General features: G+C 43.4%; 1 protein-coding gene across 3 annotated transcripts in view; it reads right to left on the bottom strand.

Moving 5' to 3' along the window:
* Positions 1–23669, bottom strand: part of PLCB2 (phospholipase C beta 2) — a 52476-nt gene extending 28807 nt beyond the window's left edge. For 2 of the 3 annotated variants that reach the window (XM_082239408.1, XM_082239410.1), the window contains exons 1-11: positions 23297–23669; positions 18575–18652; positions 11398–11466; positions 8372–8512; positions 7532–7611; positions 6646–6699; positions 5306–5381; positions 4276–4376; positions 3023–3189; positions 2206–2352; positions 1014–1171 (exon numbers count right to left, since the gene is read on the bottom strand). In XM_082239408.1, coding sequence (XP_082095534.1) covers positions 1014–1171; positions 2206–2352; positions 3023–3189; positions 4276–4376; positions 5306–5381; positions 6646–6699; positions 7532–7611; positions 8372–8512; positions 11398–11466; positions 18575–18652; positions 23297–23380 — 1155 coding nt within the window. In that variant the 5' untranslated portion in view covers positions 23381–23669. Of the gene's footprint in view, positions 1–1013; positions 1172–2205; positions 2353–3022; positions 3190–4275; positions 4377–5305; positions 5382–6645; positions 6700–7531; positions 7612–8371; positions 8513–11397; positions 11467–11996; positions 12097–18574; positions 18653–23296 lie in introns of those variants that run through there. The other variant, XM_082239409.1, reaches the window with a different exon arrangement.
* Between the last annotated feature and the right edge of the window lie 267 nt (positions 23670–23936).

The raw sequence follows: 23936 nt of genomic DNA on the forward strand, positions 1-23936 counted from the left end.
GCTGACTAAGCCAGAAGGAATAGCTCTTAGACTGATAAATGAAAATGGGGGCTGGGAGTGTGTGAACAAACCAATAAAGCAATAAGAAAATTGCGAAGAGCCCTAATGTCTGGCTAAGGTTGCTTTCTGTATCTCAGCACATTCTTTGTACTCAGTCTAGGCCTCAGTATAGAGAAGGGGGTAGGCAACCTAAGGCCTGTGGGCCGGATGCGGCCCGATCGCCTTCTAAATCCAGCCCGCAGACGGTCTGGGAATCAGTGTATTTTTACATGAGTAGAATGTGTCCTTTTATTTAAAATGCATCTCTGAGTTATTTGTGGGGCATAGGAAAACTCATCAGAGCCCCTGTTCTGGGTTCTCCCATTGCCTGAGGTAGACACACTGAGTGGCTATTAGGAAGAGGCTTCTCAGTGGTGGTGGACTGATTTTTTTAATGTCCTTGCCAGGTACACTCATCCAGGTACAGTCACCCAGGGTGAGTGCCAGGTACACTCACCCAGGGGCATACGAAGGGGGGGACTGCCCCAGGCACCATTCTGGGGGGTGACAAGATGGCCTGCTGTCCGTCCCCCCCCCCCCCCGCTGCAGAGTGGCCAGGGGCATGCGTGCAGTTAGTATGGGCGCTGCTCGTGTGGCATCCATACAGGCTGCCGTTCTCGTGCGCCGTCCGTATGGGCGTCGGTACGGGCTGCCTCTCACACGGTGACCGTATGGGCTGCCGCGCATGTGCAGTCCGTACACACATCGTGCATGCGCCGCCAGGTCCCACTCCGGGTGTTGGAGAGGGTTTCTCTGCCACTACACTCACCTGGAATCAAATCTGATGTCATTTTGGCACCAGGCAAAGAATATTTATTTTCACAGATTTTATCTGCTTTATCTGACTAGGTTTGTTATGTTTTTCTGTTTCTTCTACGAATGTTGATGTTTTCAGTATTTTTAAAATTTGCGTTTTGAAATTTTGTGAAATCTCTAAAAACAAAAGGTAAAAAAAACCCCATCTAAAGATGTACCTTGAACAATATTTCAGTTGTCATGGTGAATCCATGGGTGATAATAGGCTCCTCATCTGGAGGACGCCCCTTCCAGCAATCAAGTTCCACACAGCGGCAGCCAGCCAATAGGGTCTGCCGATACATTTCAGGAGAGGAGATTCCAGAAAATTGTCCAGCTGCAAAAAAGGGGGGGAGGAGGAAAAATAAGCCTGTCATCATCGTCTATGCAGCCATATATTTTGAATGAAGAGAAGGGAAACTCATTTCAGCTACACAAATGTTTAAAACTTTTATTTCTTTTAAAAAAATGACTTGTGACTTCTCCATTTCCAAAAATTCAGAAAACTTTAATTCACCTATGACATAATTGAAATTATAAATATTGCTTACACACACACACACACACACACACAAACACTGCTATATAATTGTGGGTTGTATATTGAAAATTGTTATGTTTTTAAAACCCTTTTAAAAGAAAGAATTGTTATATAACTTATTTCAGAATAGGTAGACAGAAGTAGACATGTGGACTGTAGCAAAACAACAATAACAATAAGTAGGGCATATACGTAAAAGGAACATGAAACAATATCAACAGCACAATCAAGCCAGTGTCATACATATAAATAAAGGTAGTTATGGACAATTCTACTATGAATTTTGGACAATAGTTTGTCCATCTGTTCTCTATTTGTTTGGACACCTTTCAAAATTTCATCACCAAGGGTTGCTGAGATGGGGGCAGTGGTCTTCATCTACATCTGGATGCCGGGTGCCATTTTGAATCAAGATGGCAGACCAAAATGTGATTTTTGACATGACTTTACCTGGTTTTTAGCACAGGTTCTGCCACTTCATTAACAAACTTGACATGAGGGTTCCTAAGGTAGGGACAGCCATCTTCATCAATATTTGGATGCTGAGTGCCATTTTGATTCAAGATGGGGGACCAAAACATGACTTTGCCTGATTTCTGGTGTGACAGGTCCATTCACAAATTTAAAAATTATTTAAAAATTGTAATATTTTTTGGTTTCTACAAATTCCCAGGCATTGCCAGGCATTCCCTGCTAGTGATAAATAAGTCATGGCCTGATGAACAGTTTTCATAATGAAAGTAATCTACAAAGCTAAGTCAAGGGTCAGTAGCTACCCTCTTGGAATACAACAGCTAGTAGAAATTGACATATCCCTCATGGTTGCATACCTGTTAGATAGGTGTTGTGGGACGAGTTGATGAAGTAGTGAGAGAGTGGCTGGCTCATATCTTGGTGCAGCAAGAGTTTGTCCTGTGATACTATACTGTTTTCAGGACCACACAGGAACCAAACCATTCCTTCTGGAGACAGCTGCCCTGCAAGATAATTTTTAAAATGTTACTATTGCTGGTAACAAAATACAAGGGTCTTGAGGAACTGAGTTTGCATATTCCTGCCCATCTAAGCAATGAGTGATTAATTTCAGTGGGGCCACTCTGAGTATTATTTAGTCAGATACACCCAATGATTTTAAGCTGCCCTAGGCCCAGGCTACTGAAAGATTTCCATGTATTAAACAGACTCCTCCTCTTCCCCCAATGACTTTGCACCACCCACGACTCCTCATCCTCTGCTACCACCTCCTGCCACCATCGCCAATAAGAAGGAGGCCAAAATAGAGGTCATTGGTGAGTGGGATGAGGTGAGGCGGAGGTGGCGCCAGAGGAGGAGGCAGGGAAGGAGCTCCTCAAGGACCCAGATCTGCTGTCCCTCCCAGCTGTCCTGAGCCTGCTGCCCTGAAGCAACTGCCTCACTGAGCCTTGTGGGCAGGCCATCCCTAGCTGCCTTAAAAGTGGACATCTATGACCATCTCTATCTGGTTTTCATTTGCAATGTTTTATTTTGATCTTTTGTAACGTTACATTTGATGTTTTAAGAATGGTTTTAATCCATTTAGGTCCCCCCCCCACCAGAATTGTAGTGATATAGAAATAATAACAACAATATTATGATACATACTTCTGCTGATGGAAAAAATAAACTCACCTCTTTGAATATTCATCCCACTGGGCTCATACTTGTCTATGAGACCCTGTACCTGTTGTGGCTTGGCAGGGGGGAAAAGCATGTCGTTGAGGTGAGAATCTCGCTGTTTCTTGTTAATGAATTTTGTCAAGTGGTCTTTGGTCATGTATGGTTTGGCTTTCGAATGGCTAAGCAGAGACAATGGAAAAAGGACAAAGAGAGAGTGGTGTCTTTAGATGTTCTGGAAAATCCCTCTTAGCAGCAAGACAACTTTTCCTACACTCATTTGTGGTTTTGACATGACTAATTCCTTCTAACCCTTGCCCTGTCCGATACTTTACATTTGGTATCAGCAGTACTACAAGATGTGGGGGGACTGGGGATTTATCATGCTAAAACGGTCATCCAGTAGCATGAAGTGGGTGCTGGAAAAACATGCACTGCAATGTTGGTTTAAGTAGAAGTTATGGGGATAACTAGGCATTATAGTTATGATGGGACGCGGGTGGCGCTGTGGGTAAAACCTCAGTGCCTAGGACTTGCCGATCGTATGGTCGGCGGTTCGAATCCCCGCGGTGGGGTGAGCTCCTGTCTTTCGGTCCCAGCTCCTGCCCACCTAGCAGTTTGAAAGCACCCCTAAGTGCAAGTAGATAAATAGGTACCACTTTATAGCGGGAAGGTAAACGGCGTTTCCGTGTGCGGCGCTGGTGCTGGCTCGCCAGATGCACCTTCGTCACGCTGGCCATGTGACCCGGAAGTGTCTGCTGACAGCGCTGGCTCCCGGCCTCTTGAGCGAGATGAGCGCACAACCCTAGAGTCGGACACGACTGGCCCTATGGGCAGGGGTACCTTTACCTTTACAGCATGCTCACATTTAGTGTGACCGTAAAGGTAAAGGTAAAGGTAAAGGTAAAGGTAAAGGTACCCCTGCCCGAACGGGCCAGTCTTGACAGACTCTGGGGTTTGTGCGCCCATCTCACTCAAGAGGCCGGGGGCCAGCGCTGTCCGGAGACACTTCCGGGTCACGTGGCCAGCGTGACAAAGCTGCATCTGGCGAGCCAGCGCAATTCTGTACTGGATAGTGACCAATGTTAACAAAATGGTGGGAGGAATGGGGATAATCTTGCTACCCTTCACCACTTTTTCATTTAAAAAGTAACAGTGCTGTCAATCTAGCAGTCTGCAAAATTCCAGCTGGTTCTCACAGCCTCCCTTTGCCTGTGCAGTATCCCTTCTCTCCCACACCTGCTGGCTCCTACATAATGGAGGCTTACTGGGAGGTAAATATCTCGTCGATCTCTGAGCGCGGACACAGATTCATCAGGAACGTTTTGTACACAGCTTCAGGGAAGTCCTCTGGATTGATGCCGTCATTCTGGAAGCAGAACAGCAATTCTTGATGACTGTTATCGACCCTTTTGTGGACTTCATTTTCAAAATGAAGGGGCCCAAAGCACACCCTGGAAGTTGGGCCCTCTGTCCTGGATGCCCTTCCCTGCCCAGGCCCAGATATGCGTGCTTTAAATGTATTTCTACCTCCACCATCACTTGGTTTCAGTGTATCTATGTGGGGTTTTGTTGTTGTTCATTTGATTGTTTGTGATTCTTTTTGGTTTGTCTTGGCAAGATAAAGCAACTAACAAATTTAATAAATAATAATAAAAGTTGGTAATATCATTCAGTCGTGAAGAATACACTGTACTCCGCTTTACATGCATTCATACACATTCTTGTTTTCATTTTGTGTGTGTGTGTGTGTACTCTAGGACTGAGACCTCTCACTGAACACAAATACCTTCTGAGGTTGAGCTACGAGATTCCAAGGCTGAGACAAACCAAGAGGGATCTATTGATCTATTCTCTCTTCACAGTTCCTGCGATCCAAATAATCATCAGACACACACACCCTCCACACACACAGCTAGTTAAATACAAAGATACATTTAACACTATGTGCATTTTAGCTCTAAATAGGCAGTGTTGTACTGTGGTACACTGTATATTGTACAGTAATGCAGTTTTCTCTGGAAAACTGACTTTTTTACAGTTATTTTACTGCTGTGTTAGCAATGGGCATCTATACTTCATAGAATTAAACTGGTTTAACTGCTATTCGGTTTCCTCAAGGAAGCTGGGAACTACAGCATTGTGAGGGGAGTTAGGAACCTGTAACAGAACTTTCCAACCTACAATTCCCAAAAGTCTTTGGAAGAAGACATAAGCTGGTATAAAATGAATATAAATTTGTTGGGCAGACATGTCTGTTGACTATGAGCCCTAGGCTATGGAGAATATACTTCTTACCTTGCCCTTTGGAAGATGGCAAGCACTTAATGCTGCTTCTACCCTTTTTCTGTCTGCAGGAAATGCTTGAAAAATACTGAAAGAGATAGAAAAGGGTGAGTGAGAGCAAAAGTTATTGGGGAAGAGCTATTTGGCAAAACTTCCAGTGGGAAAGGCAGTCCGTAGAGAGAAAATGGCAAATTGCCCAACATGGAGGCCATTAGTTGTCTCCATGAACTAATCCAGCATAGGCTCCAACCATAGCAATAGAACTATAAGCAATAGTTATCTGATATTTCCTTCCCCTTTTCTTTTAGGAGTAAATGTGACTGAGAAAAGACAAGCAGTTCACGTTACCCTTTTTTAAAAATTTTCTGGCAGAGTAGAGTAGATGACTTGCCTCACTAAGAGACAAAGTGTCACACCCCTCAGCAGTTCTTTGTTTCTGGCAATCTGGCATCTGGCGATGAAAGTGTTTTTGAGGACTCCATAAATTCAGGAGCCTGCTCTTCTTTTCTATGTTTGCTTTTTCTTGCCAATCTGATGTTGAATGGTGCCAAGTTATGTTCCTTTGCAGATAAATGAAATGGCAACCTGTCTTCTGCTATCCTTATTATTGTTGTTGTTAGATGATGATGACTTAATATTTTTAAATTGTTATTATTATATTTTTTCCACAAGTGAGGAAACCAGGGAGAGTGAGTCTTCCTAGGATTGGAAGCCAGGGGGATGAAGTTGTTCAAGGCTTGGGCGGTTTCAAATTTTCATTCAGCTATGAAATTCAGTGGGTGACCTTAAGCTAGGCACATTCTCTCAGCCTAATGTGCACCACACCATGCATTTAAAGCACACAACTTCCCCCCAAAGAATCCTGGGAACTGTAGTTTTTTTTAAGGGTGCTGTAGCTCTGTTAGGGGTAAACTACAATTCATGGGATTCTTTGGGGGAAGCCATGAGCTTTAAATGTGCTTTAAAAGTATGGTATGGATGTGACCTCACAGGCTTGCTGTGAGGATATACTTAGGGTAGGGGAAACTGTTATGCCCCCTTAAGTTCATTGAAGGAAAGGCAGAGTAAAAATGCAATAAACAGATAAATAAACCATTAAATTGAGGCAAACCTGGTTTCACAACATATAGCGAGTGCTGTAGAACAGCTTGATTTGTCCTGGGATTTGAAACCTGGTAAATTTTACCTCAGCCCTCTGAACTGTATAGCAGACTGGACCTCTCTAAGCATCCCCTCCCAAAAGAACCCCTGGGCAGCCATTTGTCCAAGAAGATCCCTCGACAGTGCAGTCATTCAAGTTTGTCACACACCATCATTAGTCAAAAGAAGCACAATGCACATGCCATACTCACTTCCTAACAGGAATTTTCCCCTCACTATTCAGTTGCAGTTTCAGCTTCACCAGTCTGTGGAAACATTCAAAATAGACAATCCTTGGCTAAGAGGAAAAAAATGGAACAAGGGAAGTATGGTAGCCATAACAATAGGGAAAAATAAGATAACCGTAAGAAAAGCCTGAGGTGAATTATTGTTAGATTTAAAGCTGAAATTCGATTCCACATTGATTGGAAAAGTTATTAAATTCCACAGACTCGTCGCATTTGCAATCACAGGGAATCGTGAAGTGAATTGAAACTGAAATTTGGGCACCTTGTTTACTGACATCCCAAGCGAAACTCAAAGGCAACAATATTTCATATTGAGATGATTAATACAAGTCAGTGGAACTTGCCAGAGAATTAGCATCATGATGCTAAAAAGAATCTTCTGTTGATATCATACTTAAGCTTTCTGGATTGAATTGTTTATAGTACATTCCTCTCATCTCAGCACATGACTAGTTTCATGTCATCAAAATACAAAAGAAGTGTAACAGTTGGAATGATACACGCTTGCAGTGTATCATCACCTGATCAGGTCCTAGCTAGCCACGTCCTGCTTTGGGACACTATATGACATAAGGGACTGAAACAGGACATTCAACTCTCTCTCCCAGTTTTCCTTTTTCCAGCTGACATCCAGTATTCCATAGCTCTGTCCTCACTGGGCTGGCTTTTGGGGGAGAGGCACTGACACCTTACTTTTAAACTGTTGTTCTGTACTTTGCAAACTTGAGAGTTTCCATAAGCACCCCAAGGTTTATCCTGCACTTTCTGTTGGCACTCAACACTTTAGCATGCTATTTGAAGGAATAGCAGAAAACACTTGGTAGTATGAAGTTATTTGATAACTACTTACATTCTCTCCAGGAAGGAATAGCGGGAAGCATTATATACAAAGGGGTTCCTAGAAATGACCATGATATCATCTGCCCAAGCCTGAAAAAACAAGATGTGCGTACACATGGAAAGACTGGAAAATGAACTGTGCAACACCCTCACTCCCAGTGCCGCTGAGCAAGTGTGTTATAGCCAAGTTCCACATGGAACTTGTTCATTCTCTGCCCTTGTTATCCTTTCTAAAGTGATGCCCTCCAGCTAGACAGCCATTGAAATAAATGATATTTAGTTTCTGGTATATAAGCTTTAAATCAGGATTTTAGTGGAACAAATTATTCTTTTCCCTGTTTAAAGAGTACATATTACGGGTACCTGTCTATAATAAATAAAGAGCATCAAGGTAAAAAACCCACAAAAGTTTGTTTGTTTGTTTGTTTGTTTGTTTACTTACTTACTTATATTCTGTCTTTTCTCCAAAGAGCTGAAGGTAAATAAGCAGACATCATTTTCTCAATTCCTGTTTTCAACTTGAGAAAACAGGTGTGTCTTGCAAAGCATCCAGCAAACTTCATGGCCAGGCAGGGATTAAAACATTAATCTCTCATAGCCAAACCCAGCACTTCAAATATTTTACTGGCTTTCTCAGTGACTCAGCATGGATGCTCCATTTATCTTTTTGTTTGCGCAAACTTCCAGGATAATTGAGGAGCAGGGCAGCATAAACTGCTCTTTTCGTGAATAACATGTGCTCACTCTTTGAAAAATAAGTCACTAGCGGACAGTTTGCCCATCTTCCCATCACTCCTTTCAGAACTCTTCACGATGCCCCAACCCAACCCCTTTTATAGTTTTTCAGTACCTTTCCAACATTTTCTTTATAGGAAACAAAATTGTGAAAAGTGAGATCCACCAAATCAGGACCAGAAACCACAGTCAATGTCTTGAGAAAGAAATTGTTGTCTGGGAAGTCCAGGTTGAAAACATCTCGGAGCTTCTGGCTCTGCAAAGGATAAACAAACATGAAAATTTCAAGTAGGAATGCAGAGGGGAGGACAAGTTGCCTGCCTGAAACAACAAGAAATGGGTCAACCTTTTGCTTGAAATTCAAAGCGGAATGATTCAGCTTGAAGATCAGAAAACATTAACCAATATAGCATTTTTTAAAAATTATAATTCCCTTTACTCATTGAGTAGTGTAGTACTTTATTCATTTACTGTTTATAGAAGGAATGGGGAACCTGTGGCCTGCCAGATGCTGTTGGATTACTCTTATTTTCTCAGTGCTGGCTGACACAGATGTGATTTAGGAGCATCTAGAGTCACTAGTTCCCCATCCCTGGTTTACAGAAAAGTTTAACATGTTCCACCCCAGCTTATTGAACTTCTTGCAGAAATACTATAACAGGGTCAGATGCTACAATAAGCTCAGAGCTGTCAGAAAATAATGGCAGCTTTGCATCGAGATTGTCTCCTCCATTGTTTCTGGCCATGCCCACGATCAATGGCGGTTGTTCTCCGCAGCCCTCCAGGGGCTGCAGGGAAATTCAGGCAGGGGGAAGAGAGGAAATGAGGCACCAATCCTCTTGATGCTCTTCAGTGGGGATTTCACTGCATCCCACAGTGTGGCACAATCCCGTGTCTGCCAACTTGAAAGGCAGAACAGGACCGAACTGGGAGTGTGCCGCTGCCATTTGTGGAAGGTTCCTCTTCAATTTGGATAATTGGCATCCATCAAGAGGTGCTCTCTAAGCATCATATGCTAAGAGGCTGCAATCAATCAGCTGCCGAAATAACCAGGACTGGTTTTCTGGATTCTTATCCCATTATACATGACTAAGCCATTTCTCACCTTCTCACCCCTTGCCTTTTCCTGTAAGACCTATTACAGTCGTTAAGAGCCGTCAACAGGCTCATCTCAGCTATCTGCCAATCTCCCATTCCCTCCACCCTTCTGAGTAATACCCCTCCCCACCTTCTCACTATATAGAAGGGTCTGGCAACTTCTGTTTCAGTGTATCTGAAGAAGTGTGCATGCACACGAAAGCTCATACCAAGAACTAAGTTGGTCTTTAAGGTGCTACTGGAAGGAATTTTTTTATTTTGGTTTTCTGAAGGTATTTGAATGTTTTCTGAAGCTTGAGAATCCTTACAACAGTCTCAAAGGAAAGAGGGAGGACAAGGAGCTTTCTGCTTTCTTATGGTTTTCTAATGGTCTTTCTATTTCTTGTCCTCCCCTACGATGAAGAGACATGTGTAGTTGCTACTTTGTTTGACACTTCAAAAACGGGGAGGGGCAGTGGCGGAGGAAGCCTCTCCGTCACCTGGGGCGTGGTGCTGAGGGGTAGCGCATGTGCGGCAGCCTGTATGGACTGCTGATTGAGTGCCATCTGTACGGGCTGCCGCGTGTATGGACCTGTACACCCGGCCACTCTACAGCTGGGGGGGAGGCAGCGGACCATATTGACACCCCCCCAGGGTGGCACCCGGGACAGACTGCTCCCTGCCCCCCCCCTTTGTATGCTCCCGGGGAGGGGGGGCTTTTCAATTATGCTTTACAAGGAATTTAATAAAGTTTTGTTATGCCCCCCCCTTGACTGAGACAGAATGGATTTTATTCCTCACCACTGCCAGACCAGGGTGTTGTTGGAGAAATCCAAAAATGACCCGCAACTGGATAGCTGCTGAAGAGAGGTTGATTCTTAGGAAAGTGTGTGCTGTGCATTGTGTGCCGAGAAAGAACTCCAGAGGGGAATTTAATGGCAGATGTCTGGAAAGTTCACTCTGTGAGGTATTTATGGCTGTGGCTCACATGTCAGCCTGATAACAGTGGAACTGAATGGAATGTGACCTTGTACCACTCAGATAAACACTGCAAAGAATTGAACAACGAGAGAAAGAACTGAACTCTTTTAACACTCCAAGTCTGGAACAAAAATGTACATGAAGGGCTACAAGTGAAATGGATTATATATTTACAAGAGGAAAATGAGATTCTGATTGTAAGGTGAAAAAGAGGACAGCTGGAAGAATGGTTTAATGGCAAGTGAAGAATGTCAACTGAAGACTAAATAAGAACTGAGCAGCTATGGGGGAATATATTGGACATATGATTGCAACAAGAGTGGGAAACCTGGTTTTAAGAAATTGTATTAAATTAAGTAATTTGGTTTGATTTTTAATAATTTGGAAAATCAATAAAAATAATATTTTTAAAAAAGAGAGATTGTCTCCTCCATAAGTTATACTGAAACTTACAGTACCATACTTGTCAGGAAATGTGCATGTTTCACACGTTTGGTTCTTGATGCCAGATCACAGGTAAGTTTCACCACACATTATGGAAAGGAAGGGAACAAACTTCTCATGGGGCTAATATTTTTGAAGCAATCCTGTGTTTTTCACCATGTATAATTCTGTCCTAAAAACAAGGACTATGAGATGTTGTCTTGTTAATGTGGGACTTTGCTGATTTTGACAAAAATACCCCATGCACACTAGATATTGCTTGCACCAACTTTAGCTTTCATGGGAATGTTTTCTCTCTCTTTAAAATGTGGGCCTACGCATGCCCATTTATTCACCAGACTTAAACTCTTCCCCCATTTTATTTTACCTATTTTGTAACCTCTTACATAAGCACTGTTTAGCAGTTTTTCCTGAATATTTTCAGATTTTGCTCTCACTGTCCACTCCCAAATTTAGCAGTGCAAAAAAGGATACATTTCATACAGTCCAGTGTTACAAAACACACAATTTGCTACCACAAATGAAAAGAACAGCTCAGTCAATATGAGAAGAAGTCAATTAACAAGTTACAATGGCATCTCCCAATGAGTAATGCATGGATAACAATTACTAATCCTATACACTATGCCACAAACTCACCTTGGGAATCTTTGCAAATTTCCCTATTCTAGTATCTCGAATGCTTGTAATTTCCAAAAATTCCATTTCCTGCAAAATATCAAAAAATAACATTCAAGTCTCGAGCAACTGTAAAGGAAAGCACTTGCATTTACAAACCCATTACTCAGCAGCCTAATCACATCTTCTAATGTACAAAACAGCATGCATTAAACATTACCCATTTTTCAACAGATTCCATTAGGGGCAGGCCCAGAGAATGTTACCACTACTAAGCAGTAATTGGTAATGTCCAAATCATAACAGCTAGCTCAGTATCACTTTGATATTAGGATTCTGTGTTATATAAAATGCAAGGTATCTTCTCAGAAAATTAGAATTCTTCTTAGCTTTAACTACTACAGAGACTCTCACATGAGTATTCTGTGGAAATATTGGGGACGTTCTGAAACGTTTGTGTATTATACTCAAATGGCAACTGGATCTTTCACTAGCTGTCTTCTTTTGTGTATCACATACTAATGTTTGCCCTTTGAATTGGGCCTAGAAACAAACTGCCAACCCATACAGGTGCTTTAAAACATGAGAGATCTAAACGGAACCCGAGTCAGTAATCTGACCACTGCATTTTCCACCCTCCATTGCATTTTCCATGCAGTGTTATGAGCCACTGGGTTAGTTTATCTGAAAGGAGCTTGCTGGGAGAATTTGCGTCTGCAGAGGTCTTTAACCCGCTGAGGACGCATTCTGATGACATCATTGGTTCACGCTACACTGCATATACAGTGATCAGGGCAACTCACACAATACGGTAGCTTTGCACATCTCCTTCTCCTTCTTGTACTTGCACTTTCTAACCTTCAAAGTCTGCTGGCTCTCAGCGGCATTAGCACCCATCAGCATGGGCATGACCCCCTCCCCTGGTTACTGCTTAGCAACAGCAGTCAAATGATGGAAGCTTTAATGTAACACACCACTGATCTGCATCAATGCAGATCTTTTTTGTTTGGTTTTTACTTTCATAATGGGGTATAACAGCAGGGAGTCCAAGAAGCCTAAAACTCCCTTGTTTGTATTTTCAAATGCTGACAAGCAAATTTCCAAGAACATCTCAATTCTCATTTGCTGATTCAGGCCAAATGGCATATTGCATGCCTCAGCTCTGATTATTATTATTTAACTTCAAAGCCGCTTCAATTTGTGAGCAGAGAAGGGGTGGGTGGGTGTAACCCTTTCCCTGCTGGCCATTTCCACACTCCCGATTGCTCACTTCATTCATTCTGGAAGAAAAACTTAGAAGGGGGAAGCAGCAGGAGGTGTGTCATTTGGAGAGAGAAAATAACGGGGAGGAGAAAGTTAATCACCCCACTGCCCAGTAACTTCACCACTCAAAATCTGGCATCTCACAGGATGCAAGATCCCATGGAATCTGATGGCAAACAAGTGTAAATGTTACATTTTTGTGTACCCTTTCTGGCAACAACTTAAAATGGATAGGAATAGAATTCATATCCCCAAAAGAACTACATGGATAAACCATTCTAACGGAACTTTTTGTACACTGCTATACATTTGTACAAAAAGTCTCACACACCCTCTTGTACAAAAACTGGCTTCGGAACTGGACCGTTTGTTAGCTTGCCCAACAGCATTTGAGCTCACCTTTGTTTACAAGCTCTTTTCGCAAGTGGGAAACCAGCCTGCCACTGGCCTCTCCCAGTGTGGAATTAAACAAACCACCATCCTACTCCCATATTTGTTTATTTTGCTTAGTATTCTAATCATAAGACTACTGAATTTTCCAGGCAAATGAGACACCTGAGTTATCACTACCCTCAGACAAGCCCATCTCTTCTGTTGACAAATTAGTGAGCTATCTGCCAGCAACTACATGCAGCAGAGTGCAAGAGGCCCCGCTTCACTCTCTAGAAAACTCATCCCTAACTTAAAGGGTCCCTATACTGCAGGAAACTAGTACCTGGCAGAGCCGTGAGTAAGCAGCAACCAGGTGTCAGGAGGTCAGAGCTTTGTGTGCAACATGTGGCCTGCCCTGTACCCCTAAGCTAGCCAGCTCCCCTCAGGTGTGGTGGAGAACACTGGCCAGATTGACATCACACATTCAAAGTGCTATGATACCACTCATGGCTCCCCCCCAAAGAATTCTGGGTGCTGTAGTTTGTTAAGTGTATGACTGTAGTTTATTAAGCATGTTAAGGGTGGGACTTGACATGATTACAAGGTAAATGTCTCAATTTAGTGTGACATGTTATTCTAGACAAACGTTTGAAGGCATAACTATCAGTGATTATTGGCCATGATAAGTGAATGGAGTTTCCAGGTCCAAATTCAATTATATCTCTGAATATCACTTCCTTGGGAGCAACAGCTATTGTATTCATGCCTTGCTTGTGGTCTCCCTAGAAACATCTGGTTGGCCACTGTGGAAACAAGGGCACTGGGCTAGATGTGTGTGTCGTTTGATCCACCTGGGATTTTCTTATTGTCAGTAAAGTCACTTAAATACAGTGGTACCTCAGGTTACATACGCTTCAGGTTACATACTCCGCTAACCCAGAAATAGTGCTTCAGGTTAAGAACTTTGCTTCAGGTTGAGAACAGAAATCGTGCTCCGGCGGTGCGGCGGCAGCAGGAGGCCCCATTAGCTAAAGTGGTGCTTCAGGTTAAGAACAGTTTCAGGTTAAGTACGGACCTCCAGAACGAATTAAGTACTTAACCCGAGGTACTACTGTAATGCAGACAGATTTCAGAGAGAAATGTCCTGAGAACACATTGCAGAGCAAAATTGAATGAAAGCAGTGTATAGTTTGAGGAGAAAGAAACAGAGAAGCTTTGCCTTTCTTAGTTAAGGCCTTGTACATAGCTCCCTCAGGGCTACATAGCCAATCAGGGCATGAGGTGACTCAGCAAACATCATGCCACTCTGCCTTGTTGCCAAACGAAACCTCCGCCACCCTATCTGGTTAGCAGACCTATTGATAGCAGAGTTAGCCCTTACGTTACAAACTGAATGATCCCTGCTGTTGGACTTCTACCACTTCTAGTCTTCCAAGAGGAAGTGAAACCTGACAAATTGTCAACCTCTTGACATAGTTACTGTGCATAGTTACTGCTATTGTCTTATTCTCAAGCTTCAGTTACTCCTGTGATTAAGAGAAGGAAGCAGCCCCAAACCACAGTATCATACTTAACTAGAAAGCAGAACTAAACGATCAGAGGCTCTCAGTCCTCGCTGGCCTGCTCTATCTCACTGCGTTTTCAGTTTTCATGGAGGAGAAGGAAACAAATGGCCTTCCTTTTCATGTGTATTATTGCTCCACTTACCAAACATCCTTACACCTGGCTGGTTCATGCATATCACTTGGAGCCCCAGTTAAGCCTAACTGGTTTGGGAATAAATGTGGAGTGCGCTGGTGTATGGAGCTAGAATTGCAGCTGATTGTTCCTCTTCATGCTGCTTCTGTGCTCACAGGTTCTAAGCCATGGTTTCAGCTAGTATTGTGTCCAAAGAGAAGTAGTACCACACTATTCTACCTCGGTCAGACTACAACTGGAGTCCAGTTCTGGGTGCCACAGTTTAAGGATATTGACAAGCTGGGATCGGTGCACAGAAGGGTGACCAAGATGATCAAGGGTCTGGAAACCAAGCCTTATGAGGAGCGGTTGAGGGAGTTTGGAATGGATGAGACTGAGAGGAGATATGAAAGCCATCTTCAAATATCTAAAGGGGTGTCACATGGAAGATGGTGCAAGCTTGTTTTCTCCTGCTCCAGAGGGTAGGTCCTCAAGCTACAGGACCAGTGGCTTCAAGTTACAAGAAAGGAGCTTCTGCCTAAACATTCAGAAGAACTTTCTGACAGTAAGAGCTATTTGACAGTAGAATGGTCTCTCTTAGAAGGTGGATGTTTTGAAGCAGAGGTTGAATGGTCACCAGTCATGTGTGATCTAGTTGAGATTTCTGCATTGCAGGGGATTGGACTAGACACTCAAGATCCTTTCCAACTCAACAATTCTGTGATCCATTTGGTATCCACATACCAAAATTCCAGAAACCCATGGCAAGTTTTCAAGCTCCCCATATGCATTTGGTTGGCAACTGTGAGAACAGCACACTAGATGCCATGAGACATTGGCCTAACCCAGCAGGCCCTCGTTATGTTCTTATGTTCCTTCTTTTCTCTGTTTTGCCAAATCTGCAGGACAAATCTACCCCAGTCTCAAATCTTCAAGGCATCTCTCCATGTAAGTCAACCTAGTGCTTCTATAAGTCCCAACTTTTACACAAGCAATGAACAACAAGTACATGCTTTGGCCAAGTGACAGTGGGAAGTGGCTCTTTGGGAGAGCTAAATTGGATGTGTCAAAGAGAAACTGAGACTAAGAGGATGCCTAAAGAATACGTAGCACCTCCAGCCGTGACAGAGATACTGGAGAACAGGATGCACAAGTACTTTGTGTTTTCTACCCCCTGCATGTTCAATTCCATGCAAATCAGGAGCAAAAGATTAAGAGCATCAGAAAGGTTAAGTGCAGAATTAATGTCTGTGATGTCCCTTCCAAGTGAGGAAGTGTGGCTCAATGAAAGAGCACGTGGTTTGTACTCAGAAAGTCCCAAGTTCCATCCTTGGCACCTCCAGTTAGAAAAGATCAGGTAACAGCTGATAGGAAAGTTTTCAGCCAGTCAGGGTAGACAAAGCTTCTAGCTGACTTGGCCTGCCAGCTTCCTATGAGGCTTAGAGGCACATCATAGATGATGTATAAGGTTGAGAGAAAAAGTGAGTTTGGAGGTTGCCTGCAGTAGAAAGAAGTGGTCAACAGGCATGGGGTATTCAATGTAACAATAGTTACATTTCTATTCTGCCCTTCCACCCAAGAGAGTCCAGGACAGCTAACACCAACGTGGTGAAACAACACACCATTACAAATAAACATATTTAAAATATTCATGCATTTAATATAGGATTTTAAAAAATGACCTATGTCTAATATTTTAGAACACTACTGCATGAGAAAAAAAATGTTCTCACACAATTAAGAATAAAATCATCATCATCACTTCCCACGAAGCAACTCCATAAATAAAATAGTTAGCTTTCTAGTTTCCGCTCTCCATTGACTCACTGCTTTTCTCCAGAATTCCCCAGATGCACATGCTGGTCAGTCAGCAAATATAATTAATGCCCTTCTAGCTTGAGAGGGGCCAGAGCTCAGCAGCAGAACAGCCTCCTTACATGCAGAAGTTGGGTGCCTGGTATCTCCAGGTAAAAGGATGTCAAAGAGCAGAACTGGGTCACGGACCTCCGTCATAAGTTCAAAACTTTGCATGATGCAAAGATAGGTGTAATGCTATGGCTGCTTTTTCTGAAGCCTCCAAGAAGAGCCCGAGTTAGACTAAAGGGCATCATTCCCATTTTTCTTCTGCCACCAAGCTGTCTCCCCCAACCATAGGTGCAAACATTTGCTTAGAACCCCACATGAATGGACCTGGAGTTGAAAACCACAGCTGCGTAGGAAGCAGCTGCCTCACAAAGAGTCAGATTGTTCGTCCATCTACCCCAGGGTCACCTACACTGACTCGCAGTGACTCTCTAGGGTTCCAGACAGGGGTCTCTCCCTGTCTTATCTTGAGATGCCGGGAACTGAACTTGAGACCTTGTCCATGCAAAGCAGATGCTTTACTACTGAGATAGAGCCAGCAGAGAAAAAAGTAAGCGCATCTTCACCTTCTCCCCACTTCTTGCTTCATCACTCACAATGGGTTCCTCTCAAAGCTGCTCTCCTTCAGAAAAAGGTGAGGCATAAGGGCTGTGTGCTTCACACATTTGCATTTAAGACATAGTTTGCCCCCTAAATCAGAGAAGATGTCTGGGACTGGGTTAGATAGTTTGACGGAATGGTCTGATTTAGGAGATGGGAGCTTCATAGATGGGACCTATGTGCTTTGCCCTTCAAAGACTCAAACCCAAAGAGAACTAATGGTTCCTCATCATCCTGGGGTGGGTGGGGAGAGGAGTGACAAGCAGGGTTCAGCCCTGGGCCTGTTGTTGTTCAACAGCTTTATAAACTACATGGATAAAGGATTTCAGGGGATGCTCATCAAATTTTCAGATGACATCAAACTAAGAGGGTAGCTAATGCTGCAGAAGACAGAGTCGGGATCTAAGATTACCTTTACAGATTGGAGAACCAGGCCCAAACTAACAAAATGAATTTCAATAGCGACAAATGAAAGGTTCTACACTTAGGCAGGAATAATCACCTGCACCAATGTAAGATGGGGGACACCTGGTTTGCCGGTAGTACATGTGAAAAAGGATCTAGGAAGACCACACGCTTAACATGAGTTAACAGTGTGAAGCAGCCGGGGGCGGGGGGAGCTAATGGTATTCTAGGCTGCATCAACAGAAATATAGTGTCGAGGTCAAGGGAAGTAATAGTACCGCTCTATTCTGCCTTGGTCAGACCACACCTGGAATACTATGTCCAATTCTGGGCACCACAATTTAAGAAGGATGCTGACTAGTTGGAACGTATGCAGAGGAGGGCAAGCAAGATGATCAAGGGTCTGGAAACTAAGTCTTATGAGGAATAGTTGAGGGAGCTGGGTATATTTAACATGAATAAGAGGAGACTAACAGGAGATATGGGGACCATCTTCAAATATCTAAAGGGCCAAAGGAACAAGCTTGTTTTCTATGGCTCCAGAGGACCCAAATCAATGGATTCAAGTTACAAGAAAGGAGTTTCCAACTAACTTAAGGAAGAACTTTCTGATAGTAAGAGCTGTTTGACAGTGGAACAGTCTCCCTCGGAAGATAGTGGACTCTTCTTCCTTAGAAATTTCTAAGCTGAGGTTGGATGGTCATGTGTCATGAATGCTTCAGTTGAGATTCCTGCATTGAAGGGGGTTGGACTAGATGATGACACTCTATAATTCTATGATTCTATGACTCTGGTATCTTTTGACATCAACATAATAATAATAATAATAATAATAATAATAAATTTTTATTTATATCCCGCCCTCCCCAGCCGAAGCCGGGCTCAGGGCGGCTAACAACACTAAAAAAGTGCAACAATATAAAAACATCATAAGAATTAATTAAAATCAAAATTAATGGCAACCATAAACTAAAGTATTGTAAAGATCTCCAATTAAAGACTGAGGATCAGGACTTACCTTACTCTGCAAAGTCCAATAGAGATAAAAGCCCTTTGGATCTACCCGCAGAATCACAGGAGAGGCACTTGCTGTATCCTGACAAAACCAGAAAAATAGGTTTGTTTGTTATTTGTATTTATTAGTCACCTTTTTGCACTCGAGTGCATCAAAACAAGTTATACAGTAAAATAAAACAACGAAGGCAGTACAGTAAATAGCTCAGAAACTGTCATTTATGTGTTCTAATATTTCTGTGAGAGAGAGGAAATGTCACTTCAGCTGCATGAGGTGGGCTGGATGACATACATTTAGGGTAGGGGATGCCAACATTTTACCTGTTGGCAGGGCCTTGCAGAGCCAGGCAGAGGTCTGGCCCAGGTAGATAATGTGCCCCCCCCCCCGCGCCTCCGCATTTGCCCCAGTGCACCCCCTGCAATTGTGAATATGCTGACAGAGGCCCCCTTTGGAATCGGAGGCCCGGGCCAAGTGGCCCATATGGCTCCCCCTCTGTCTGGGCCTGCCTGTTGGACTGCAACTCCCATCAGCCCCAGACAGTGTGGTCAATGGCAAGCGATGATGGGAGCTGGAGTCCATCAACATCTGGATGACTCCATGTTAGTTGCTATTATTATGGTTATGATTATGATTGATTTAAGGTTTTCCCCTATGCTATCATTTAAGTTGACTTCTATCCACATATATTTAGGAATTGCTGTATGGTAAATAGAGGAATGTATCCCACATTAAATCAGTACAAACTTTTCTACAGCTGAGTGGAATTCTTGTGCTGCCCTTATTCCTGCCCATTCTGCTGCCCCACTTTCTTCATTAGTGGGATTTTCAGAGAGGAGAGAGAGAGATTGGGGGGGGGGGAGAGAGAGAGATTGGGGTTGAGGGTTTTAAAGCATGGGACAGAACTTCAGAAAAAGTTTGTTCTGGATTCCAAAATTGAAGTGGCTATTTTTTTTAAGGTGTTTATTAGTTGCTAATTTCACTACGTAATAATGACTTCCACTTTCTTCTCCAGATCTGATGTGAATGAGCTGCTACCTTGGCTACAATTCCCTTTTATTCATCTCCAGAGCATCTGGAGGAGAAAGTGGAAGCCAAAATGTCACACTTGTCTAAAAGAAGAGATCCTGAAGTCTTAATCCAATTCGTGGGACTTTTAGTGGGGTAGATTTGCTGCAGCTTCTGTTTTCTGTGGTTTTACTGCTTTGTTTTTGCAGTTTTATTGTATTTGTTTAAACTAACTTCTCAGTCAGCATTTGGTTGTCTTTGACAGCAAACATCTTGATTTGGAAATGGGGAAGGAGTGGAAATTAATATGATAGAGGTGACGGCTGTGCCCTCCTTGTTTTGTGTAATCAGTCTTGTTCTGCATCATACAAGACTCTGAGCTGGTTTTAGTTCTTAAAATATCTATGACACTCAGATGTACTGAGCTGCACCGCACCACACAGAATGAAGACCATGATGAAGCCTGCTCTTAAGAGCTTTCTGTTTCACCATTAAAGCCATAGTTACATGGTCTATCTCCAAGTGACATACAGTATCACCACTTACAGAAAACTTGTGGCTGCTGAGTCAGTTGACAGTAACAACCGACACAGCTGTTACCTGAGGGGGCAGCCAGGTGATAGATTCCTCCATGACTGATTCAGCACTTTAGCATCCGAGCTGGAAAGGCTGCTGAAGGAAAAGCTATCAAATAGTGCAAGCATTGTGTGCTACACTCCTGCCTCTGGATTTTGCCACCCACAGTGGCTTGGGATATTACACTGTTAATAAGAAACTTCTGCTTGAGAATTCAAGAGCAATGATAATATAAAATGTAAAGGGACCCCTGACAGTTAAGTCCAGTCGCGAATGACTCTGGGGTTGCTGTGCTCATCTCGTTTTACAGGCCGAGGGAGCCGGCGTTTGTGTGCTTCCGCAGTTTTTCCGGGTCATATGACCAGCATGACTAAGCCGCTTCTGGAAAAGCCAGAGCAGCGCACAGAAATGCCATTTACCTTCCCGCTAGAGCGGTACCTATTTATCTACTTGCACTGCACGCTTTCGAACTGCTAGGTTGGCAGGAGCTGGGACTGAACAAGAGGAGCTCACCCCGTCGCGGGGCCTCAAACTGCCAATCTTCCGATCGGCAAGTCCAAGCGGCACAGTGGTTTAAACCACAGTGCCACCCGCGTCCCCAATGATAATATAAAGGTCCTCAATAACTTTTTTTAAAAAACCCTCTATAATTAGTTAACGTCATCCAAAGGTATCTCCTTAATTAACATAGTAAAAGTAAAGGTAAAGGTACCCCTGCCCGTCAGGGCCAGTCATGACCGACTCTAGGGTTGCGCGCTCATCTCACTCAAGAGGCCGGGAGCCAGCGCTGTCCGAAGACACTTCCAGGTCACGTGGCCAGTGTGACGAAGCTGCATCTCGCGAGCCAGCACCAGCGCCGCACACGGAAACGCCGTTTACCTTCCCGCTAGAAAGCGGTCCCTATTTATCTACTTGCACTTAGGGGTGCTTTCGAACTGCTAGGTGGGCAGGAGCTGGGACCAAACGAAGGAAGCTCACCCCGCCGCGGGGATTCGAACCGCCGACCTTTCGATCAACAGGTCCTAGGCTCTGTGGTTTAACCCACAGCGCCACCCGCGTCCCAATTAACATACGTGAACCCATATAATCTACACCAGTTTTAAAAAACAAACAAACAAACAAACACCAAAACAAAACAGGAAGGAGTGCATTTGGGCATCAAAGCACAATGGTGAAACATTTTTCTGGTTTGACCTGAATTCCAAAACAGGGAATGAATATTGTCACCAATGCGGGACAATATTCAATACAGCTGAAGCCCTAAAAGCAGGGGCAGGGAAGCATTTTCGGCACAAGGGCCACATTTCCTACTTTGCTTCCTCCAGAGGGCCACATGATAATGGTGGGTGGGACCAGAGGCAAAAGGGAGTGGAGCGATGGATGTAAACTTTGCCTCTGTATATTTCTACACGTTCTCCATGCCTCTCTGTATCTTCTATCCAGATAAGCAAGAGGCATTGTTAGAGTTTAAGGACACATTCCAGCCAGGCCAAAAACACTGGAATGCGCAGTAGGTCCAGTGAAGTTTGTGGGGCTAGCTGGTGAGAGACCTAAGGGCCAAAAACAGATGGCTGCAGGGCCATATTTGGCCCCTGGACCGGAGGTTCACCAACCCTGCTCTAAAGGAAACACAGGTTAATGATGCAATCACCCCGGTGCCAAACTGGAGGCCTCCAAAAGGACAGAAGATGAGCCTGCTGGAAGAAGCCAGTGGTCCGTCTAGTCCAGCATCCTGTTCTTACAGTGGCCGACCAGATACCTGTTGGAAGCATGTAAGCTGGATGTGAGCACAAGATAACTCTCCCCACCAGTGATTCCAGCAACTGGTATTCAGTGGTACCTCAGGTTAAGTACTTAATTCGTTCCGGAGGTCCGTTCTTAACCTGAAACAGTTCTTAACCTGAAGCACCACTTTAGCTAATGGGGCCTCCTGCTGCCGCTGCGCCACTAGAGCATGATTTCTGTTCTCATCCTGAAGCAAAGTTCTTAACCTGAAGCACTATTTCTGGGTTAGCAGAGTCTGTAACCTGAAGTGTATGTAACCCGAGGTACCACTGTACTGCCTTTGATAGTGGAAACCCGTTGATGGCCTTCTCCTCCATGAATTTATCTAACCCTCTGTTAAAGACCTTTCATAGTTTGGGGACATCACCAAAGCATGCTAGGCTTACTGCACATAAAGTGGCACAATAACATCCCCACATCATGTCGCTTTCTGCACAAAGGTTATGAGATGCTGCAGAGTACATGGACCTGCGGAAGAACCACACTGGCCTCTGTATTTGCCAATATTCTTCATTTGAAACATGCAGTTGTTTCCTATTCACTCAAAGACTGATATTAATCATAGATCAACATGGTGAATTTGTCATTTGTGCCAGATAACGCAGCGTATATGAAGACTGTGGTTGACTTACTTTTGAAAGATCTCACAGATAATTGGATGAACTTGCAGAACCGCGGCCTCTTTAATGTGATTCTTCCCAGGGCAGATTCACGTTTATCACTTGTTATTTACAGAACTGTCAAAACTTACATTTGTTTTGACTGGCTGGTGATCAGCTCTTTCGTATGAACATGGCCTGTTGCTCTTTGTTCAATGCTGTTATATTTATAGTTATTTATTTGATATATGCTTTACTTTGGGTAGTCAACAGGTTAAGCTTGAAGAATGAAGAAGATGATAGATATTAAATGAAGAAGATGATAGATAAATAAATATAGATAGATAGATAGATAGATAGATAGATAGATGATAGATAGATAGATAGATAGATGATAGATACTATTCCTCCACACTTCATAGCAGTGCCTTCCATAGGATGGCTGGAATATAATAATAATAATAATAATAATAATAATAATAATAATAATAATAATAATAATGATATCTCATATGCACAATAAAAATGCAGGAGTGGGCCCACCACAACTTTATAATTACTTTGCATAGTTTTCCTCTTTTTTACTCATCACTCATTGCTTCCCCCTAAATCTTACCACATGCAAACATTCATTTATTGCCCTCAACCACAGAAGGAGAGATTTACTCACTCACATAGTTGGGTAGCTATGTCTAGAACCCTTCCACTTCTGCTTCTCAAGAGCCCCAAACCAGGGTGAATTAAAACCCACGGTACTCACATCATCCCACTTGATAAAGCGTTCACCTCTGGACATGTACTCCTTCACCTCAGGGGGAGTCAAAATAGGGGTAAGCACTGACATCTTGGCATTCAGATCCTGACTCGTAGGACTCTTGTTCTCAGCTGCCTCCTTCCTGTCTCTCTAGATCTCCTCACATAACGCTCTCCGTTGCTCCAGGAGCCAGAGATGCTTTATAGGCCAGAGAAAACACCAGGACGGCTCCACAAACTGAAAGCAGAGACGCTGATCTGCATGGCAAATTATCAGCTTTCCAGAAGAAACAGGTGAGCTCTGGGAAGCCAACAGTCCAGAGAATGTGGGGTGGGCAGGCGGAGTCGATTAGCAGGCTGCTCCTTGCAGAAACCCACAAGCAAGGGCTTCCTGTTATGAACTTCCTCATAAATGCTTCTGCTTCCCTCCTCTCAACTTTACAGTTGATTCATAAAGTATTTCAAAAGGGCTTGAAGGATTTCAGAGTTCCTTTTCAAAGCTGTTGTTTTGGTAACATTTCCTCCCTAAAAAGCTAAGGGAGTGGTATTATCTGCACAACACAAACACACACACAGCTACGCCTGGAAACTTAGGGGTGGGTGTGGGGTGGGGACTTGTTGATACCAAAATATCTCACTAGCAGTGA

Source organism: Podarcis vaucheri (genome assembly GCF_965113315.1).
Source record: "Podarcis vaucheri genome assembly, chromosome: 1".
Classification (NCBI taxonomy): Eukaryota; Metazoa; Chordata; class Lepidosauria; order Squamata; family Lacertidae; genus Podarcis; species Podarcis vaucheri.